The sequence below is a fragment of the Arachis stenosperma genome, chromosome 1, assembly GCF_014773155.1.
Source record: "Arachis stenosperma cultivar V10309 chromosome 1, arast.V10309.gnm1.PFL2, whole genome shotgun sequence".
NCBI classification, from domain to species: domain Eukaryota; kingdom Viridiplantae; phylum Streptophyta; class Magnoliopsida; order Fabales; family Fabaceae; genus Arachis; species Arachis stenosperma.
The window spans coordinates 24,325,700-24,333,127 of record NC_080377.1 but is presented as its reverse complement, the minus strand read 5'-3'; the positions used below and the strand labels follow the sequence as shown (position 1 = coordinate 24,333,127).

The 7,428-nt window shown below is 33.1% G+C and overlaps 1 protein-coding gene across 1 annotated transcript; it reads right to left on the bottom strand.

The window, feature by feature from the left end:
- Nucleotides 1–817: 817 nt before the first annotated feature.
- On the bottom strand, nt 818–6,763 carry LOC130976583 (uncharacterized). Its single transcript, XM_057901489.1, has 2 exons — nt 6,318–6,763; nt 818–1,298 (listed from the first exon to the last, which is right to left on the bottom strand). The coding sequence occupies exons 1-2, from the start codon at nt 6,761–6,763 to the stop codon at nt 818–820; spliced, it is 927 nt and encodes a 308-aa protein (XP_057757472.1).
- Between the last annotated feature and the right edge of the window lie 665 nt (nt 6,764–7,428).

The window sequence follows — 7,428 nt, the reverse complement described above, 5'->3', positions numbered from 1 at the left end:
TGAGGTTTTTCAATCAACTAAGCAAAGAGTGCGACAACAGTTACATAAATAATTCAAATTAGCCAAAAATAGTATATGAAGTGTAACTATCAGTTAACATAAAATGTTTATAAATAAATCTTAGACTAATATTATAAAAGAGATTAGTTCTTTTGAAAAACATTTAAAAACTCAAAAAACTCTCAACTCTTTAATATTACAGAATAAAAATTAAAAATTTTAAATAATTTTTTTGAATTCCAACGCTTACATTGTAATTTGTTTTTTTCCCTGTTTTATTAATAATTTTTTTTATTTTTACGTGTTCTTTTATTTTGCGTCTATCTTTTCTTCTTCATTTTTTTTAATGTAAAATAGTAAGTATAAAATTTTTTTATTTGTTTAAAAAAAAGCCAGTGCATGCTCTTGAAATGTGCTCCACCAAGGAAGAAGGAAATCCGAAAATTTTTTTTTATAATAATTACAATTTATATAAAGAAAATTACAACTGAGCAGTTGTAATTGTTTTTGAAAAATATATTAAATGTGCTTAAAAAATATAGAAAAAATTCTCTTTATTTTACTCCTTCGTTTATTGTGTTTTCCTTTTCCTATCTTTAAATTTGATGAAAGTGAAATGGTACGGTCATGCACATGCACCCAATTTTTTTCTTATCTAAATAAACAACAATATATTATTGCAAGTTGAAACAACGTAACATTTCTAAAACAAAAGAGACAGAACAAGTTCAGAAAACTTCTTACACCGTATGAGAGATCTTATTCATTATATATTCTCAACACTATATTATGCCTCAATTCATAATACCCTGGAAAACTAGTAGTACTGGCCGTTGATCTTGTTGGTGTTCATGTTGAACTTGCTGACGTCACCAACACATGCGTTCTTGAACAAGCCAACATCAGTGACCCCACGAATCAATTTGTAGCCGCGGCTCCTGAACTGATCCGGACCGTCGAATGGCATAGCGAAGCCAGCCAAGTAGGGCCCACCGCCCTCTTTCCTCTTCATTCCTAACACGGTGCTCTCAATCTTCCTCATCATCTCTTTCACCTTTTCATTTCTGGGATCGTGCATGCACCCAACACTTGCACTCAGATCCAACGGTCCAACCATAATGCCATCAACCCCATCAACGGCTGCAATTCCTTCTACGTTATCCACTCCCTCTGCAGTCTCTACCTGGCACAGAATCAACAAATCTTTCTCGTACTTCTTTGCGTAGCTTTCATCAATACCAAACCTTGACGCCCTTACAATCGGTGTTGCCACTCCACGAACTCCATTTGGAGGGTACCTGTCATAATTTGTATGTAATATTATTAGTTTAGTAGTTCAGCAATATATTCATATTTCAATTTGATCTATGTATATACTAAAAATTGAGTAGCTAATAAACTATTATATTGAAAGGTATGGATATTGATGTTCATAAATAAAATTTGATTATTCGATAAATGGTTATTTTACTAAAACTATGTAAATAATATGTATACAAATATATAATAATTATTTTTATTAAATAACCTTTTATGTTTATAGAATATTTAAAATCACCTCCTTTTTATAAATATATCTATGTAACTTGTTATGATTAATAAAAATATTTTTTGTATACTAAAATTATTTTGTATAAATATATATATTATTTTATTTATTTTTAATGTGTATTTTATATTTTAATATATTTTATATAAATAATTGATTTTAGTATACATTTAACATAATTATAAAATTAATCACTTTATTATTCTAACTCTTTTGTTAATAATAGAAATATTTTTGTAAATAAATATATGTGTTATTTAATTTATTTTTAATGTATATTTTTTAATATATATTATATGTCAATAGTTGATTTGAAAATTCAGTTTTACTATGTAATTAACGTACACAACTAGAAAATGAATTAATACAGACAGATTTACAGACAGATTTAGTCTTTATTACACACGGATTTTTGGTTACCGACGAAATTATCGACGGATTTTGTCCCTCTGTAAAAGCCCCGTCGAAAATTATTTACCGACGGATTTTTTTTCCGTCGGAAAATTACCGACGGATTTTTACGATTTACCGACGGATTTTCCCTCTGTAAATTCTCTCTCCATTTCTTGAAGGCGACAAACTTACAGACGGATTTTCCGTCTGTAATTACAGACGGATTTTCAGACGGATTTTCCGTCTGTAATTACAGACAGATTTTCAGACGGATTTTTCGTCTGTAATTACAGACGGATTTTTCGACGGATTTTCCGTCTGTAATTACAGACGGATTTTCAGACAGATTTTCCGTCTGTAATTTAAGCTTTGGAAAATCATGATTACAGACAGAAAATCCGTCTGTAAATCCGTCTGTAAAGTAAAATAGAATTTTTTTTTTTACTTTTTTCTAATTACAAAATAAACTTATTTTCATACAAAATAAATATAAATTTATTACAAATTTTTATCTAATTTATATTTGAATATTTATAATATTTCAAAATATAAACAAATTCATCGTATTATCAAACTAAAAGAAAAGTATTATAAACAAGTAAGTTAATATAATTCAAAACATAAACAAAATGTATTGATCATCAACTATAATTCCTAGTATATTGTTCAACCATACTAAAACTATCAGCTATAGTCTTCAGTGTCATCTTCATCCTCATCATCATCATAGCCCTCATCCGAAGACATTGAGGGTGGCGGCGGTGGCGGTGGTAGTGGAACTGCACTAGAACTACTTGATGCTCTAACCTTCTCATAATAGCTAACATAAGCCTCATTCCATCTCTTCTGTTTCAGCTTTTCCTTCTTGGCCTTTCCAATTGCCCGTTCCAACTTTTCTAACTTCTTTTGAGTCTTTTCCAAAGGAGCCAAGCGTGTATCTAATAAACTGCCTCTCTTGTACATGTGGTATTGCTGGAAACCCCTCTGGCTCCACAGTTACAAATAATATGTTGTGTTTATCCTGAATTATGTCAATGTTGCAAGGGCAGAACACAATAAAATTAAGCACATGCATACATTTAAGTTTAAGAAATTTCAACTACCATATTTCACATTAAATATCGGACCTCATCACCATAGGATTTGAAAATGAACTTCTCAGTGTTGAGTAATCTCCTGTTACTGTTCACCAACAATTTCGATTTAAGTAGTTGTATGGAAAAAATAGCTGGTACCTGGTGTTTTTAATTTTGTATATGTCAGTTTCCAGAGTATAGATTTCCATGCAAAGAACTTAATGAAGGTATGCTATGTATACATACAGAAGCTGGATATGATAAAAGCGGGAGCCACCTTGTAATAGCAACGTTTCTCTCTCAAGCTCTTCTCCAACTCTCAGAATTTTATCCTCATCCCTGCCACAGTGAGCATTTGTGCAAAAAGTGTTCAAATTTATAATGCAATTCCTTGTATAGGTATTGTGACACAATAACAAGAACCCTGTTCATTGCATTTCTTTTCTATAGTACTATCATTATTATTGCATTATTCTATATCACCATAGAATGGCAATTCAATGTAATATTTTTCATACAAAATATTATTCACGCACACCAGACAAGCTTCTTAGGTAATTCCTTTGAAACAATATATGATAAAACTAATTAAAATGGAATTTATTTAATTTAATCTCTTTATTTTTCATTCTCTCTAATTTAGGAGGAATGTGATAGAACTATAATGCGAGCATTAAAATTAAAAGATCTTGTCATTGCATATTTGTAAGTATTCAAATCTAGCTCTAGTAAAGTCCAAAACCAGAATACTAAATGAAAGTGGACAAATTTCGGTGCTCCACCATTTTATTAGGAGTTTTTATTTTTTTATTTTTATTTTTAAATGTGTTCAAAAAATTATTTATATATTTATTTAAAATTTAAAAAATAATTAAAACCTTAAATTATTATTCACAGAAAGACAGTATGTAAGGTCCATCAACATAACTCAGATTCTCTAATTGATAAAAGCGGGAGCCACCTTGTAATAGCAACGTTTCTCTCTCAAGCTCTTCTCCAACTCTCAGAATTTTATCCTCATCCCTGCCACAGTGAGCATTTGACCTTAAGACTAAGTTCACAGCAAGAATTCTGATATGTAGAATGTAAACCAAAAGCATGTTTGGCAAATAACTGTCTCAGGTAAAGATATTCCTTTGTGAAAAGAAGAAAAAAATTGTGTTTTTAGTTAACAACGAAGTCTTGTCTTATTGATTGTCTTAAAGAAAAAAATACTAATCCAGAGCAAAACAAAACTAAACTAAACTAAAGCTGTGAACATAAAACATATACTCTCATGATAACTCTAAACTAACTTCACAACTTCATGTACTAAACTGAAAATATGATTATTACGCATAATTTAAAAATATAAGAAACAACAACTACATACATTAAACCAATTACTATAGAACCAACAACCAAGATGTTCTTTCTTTGGACAATTCAGTGTGACTGTAGAGCAATAATTAACTGATAAATAATATTGTGTATCGAGTAAAAGTCATGGCAATTAAGTTATCTAATTTTGATTATTCCCTTATTTTTGTTAATTTAGGCAAGTTTTTATATATCTGTTTTAGTTTAGAAAACTAAATACTTCTATGATAAACCTTGGATGTAAATTCTTTTTCCTTTTTGGTTTAGAAGAAAACTAGAAATCCAAACAATAAAAAATATCCTAAATGAGTCCTTCATTTTCTAATATGTTCTTCAAGTAATTATTTGCCATACTATAACATGGAAGTTCTTTCTTGTATACAGCAAAACGAATCAGTAAAGGAAAGAAATATAAATCAATTGAAGAAAAAAGAGTCTCTAAAATCCAAAGCATGCAGTTTTTCAACAGAAGAATTCCACTTTATTTATAACAGATGCATGATAAAAGATATTATAGCATCTCAATTGGCCCAAAAAACTCAATAGCTTATGGTAGTTTCATAAACAACTAACAGTTAAACATATGATTGATCTTCAGTAAGCTTTAATTCTTTTAATTTCTTGTCTGGAGATGTCTCACCAACACTTTATTCAGTTTTTTAATCTATTTTTCCACTAATCATAAATGTTACAACACTAAGAACCTTAACATTGAGCAAAATCCCTCAAAAAAAATGTTGAACATAACAATAACAACACAATAAGAAAACCCATCAGAAGAAACACCAAGAACAAAAACAAAAAATAAAAACTAAGAAATAGGAAAAAAATCTCAAATCTTACCTCAGAAATAAAGGAAAAATGGCGTATGGAGGAGGTGTGGAAGGAGGGGCACAATGTGATTGTCGACGACCTCGGTTCGTGGCTCAATGATGGAACTCAATGATGGTTCGTATGGTCCGTTGCTATTTGGCTGCAGAACCACCGCAATCTATTTGGCTCAATGATGGAACTCAATGATGGTTCGTGGCTCTTCAGATCTACTTCCAATGGAGGAGTGAAGGAACGGTCATGACTCGTGAATGAAAGCGAGGAGGAAGGGCAGTGGCAGAAACACAACGGCGACACAGAGAGAGAAGGAGAGCGCTCGAACAGAGGAGAAGGCTGTGGGGTTGCGAGGCTGCGGGGTTGCGGAGAGCTGCGATGGCTGATGCGGGGGCTGCGTGGCTGCAGCGGCGGTGGCAGAGACTGCGGTGGCTGCAGCGGCGAAGAGTTTAAGGGGGATTAGGGTTCCGAGAGTTTAAGGGATTAGGGTTCCGAGAGTTTAAGGAAGAGTTTAAGGAAAAATGGTTATGCAGAGTGTGAATGGAGTGTTTAAGGGATTAGGGTTCTCAATGTTTCCGACGGAAAATTTAAATTACAGACGGATTTTCCGTCTGTAATAATTTAGTAAAAACGCAGCATTTTGTCTATTTAATTACAGACGGATTTTCCGTCTGTAACCATTTCTCACTGAAAAAAATTAATTTTTCCAACAGAATTATAGACGGATTCTCTTTTCCGTCTGTAATTTATGCTAATCTATTTTTTTTGTTTTCCGACAAAAAAATTCCTCTAAAATTTTGTCTGTATTTCAGTGGGATAAAATCCGTCGAAAATATCCGTCTGTAATAACTAATTTTCTAGTAGTGGTAGTTGAAAAATAATATATGATTTTGCTAGAGTTAACTAGGAGTGAAACCAATTTGAACCATTTAATTAAAAAATAAATTTATTACAAAACAAAATAAAAAATAAATTTTCACTACTCTATTTTATGGAATTTCAATCGATTAGAGTAGTGAGGGTTGTTTTCTTTTCTTTTGTGGAAATGGACCTATTTTTTCAACTAGTTGACTACATTTCGTAGCGGGATCAAAACGGTAATTATTGACTTATACCTGCAATAGGAGACGGCCTTCTTGGCTGATTCGGGGCCATCAACGAGGGGGAAGATAATGCCTTGAGGACCAAGGTCGAGCACTTTCTTGACCCACACGTGCGAAAGCTCCGGCACACGAACGATGACCGGTGTGTTGGCCGCAGTGAGTGCATGGATGCATCGCAGGCCTTCAGAGATGCCTCCGAAGCCATGCTCGAGGTCAAGGATAACGAAGTCATAGCCAGACCATCCTGCTATCTCAACCATCGTCGGGCAGAAGCTAAGAAATGACATACCGTACAAGCAATCACCGTCTTGGAGGCGAGCTTTGATTGATTTTCGTTCCGTGGTGACGATGGTATCTTGTTCGGTTTCATATACGGCATGGTTATTACCATTGGTGTAACCGTGGTTATTACCATTGTCGTTCCCGTTGCCGTTGATGATGTGGTTGATGGTTTCCATTTTATTTGATGATGAAGAAGATAACTAGTCAACTAATTAATAAGACTTGCTAGGTAGCTAGCCTTTAATTTGTTGATTTTGCTAAGTGATGAAAGCTAGCTAGCTATCCAGCCAAGCTTATTAGCTTATAACTCTATTGAGGCTTGGCTACTTGTGATGGTGACGAAAAGTGTGTGAGGGTGGGTTCTTTTTATAGTGGGAAACTGGGTATAATAATGAAGGGGGAAATAGCCAAAGAGGTTGTTGTTGTATTGAGAGCTTGGTATGGGGTTGCATGCATGCATGCTCATTGTGGTGGATGGACTCCTCAGAAATCATAATATTGATTATTGGTCGTGCCTTCTTTTTTGTGGCTGCAATATCGGGCAGTGAGCGAGGGTCTACGATTGAAATCCGTATATAATATTATCCCTGCTTGCTGAAACGAATTGAAGAGGAGCATGTGTTAGCCCATTGTTGATTATTCTGAAGCTTTAATTATTGTGGGCAGGTACTGATGATCCATGATTGCATTTGGGCAGTCATATCATTGATTCAATTACTAACAGGATAACATCCGTTATATTGGCCAGCAACTCCATTATTGATGATAAAATAAAGGGGCAATAGTCATTTTAAAGTCTCAAATTCACTCAATTTTTATTAAAAAAAAAAAATGCACAGTA

Coding starts and splice junctions, on each gene's coding strand:
- LOC130976583 (XM_057901489.1), bottom strand. CDS start 6,763: ATGGAAACCATCAACCACATCATCAACGGCAACGGGAACGACAATGGT. Junction 1,299..6,317: donor AAGGCCGTCTCCTATTGCAG/GTATAAGTCAAT, acceptor AAATTATGACAG/GTACCCTCCAAATGGAGTTC.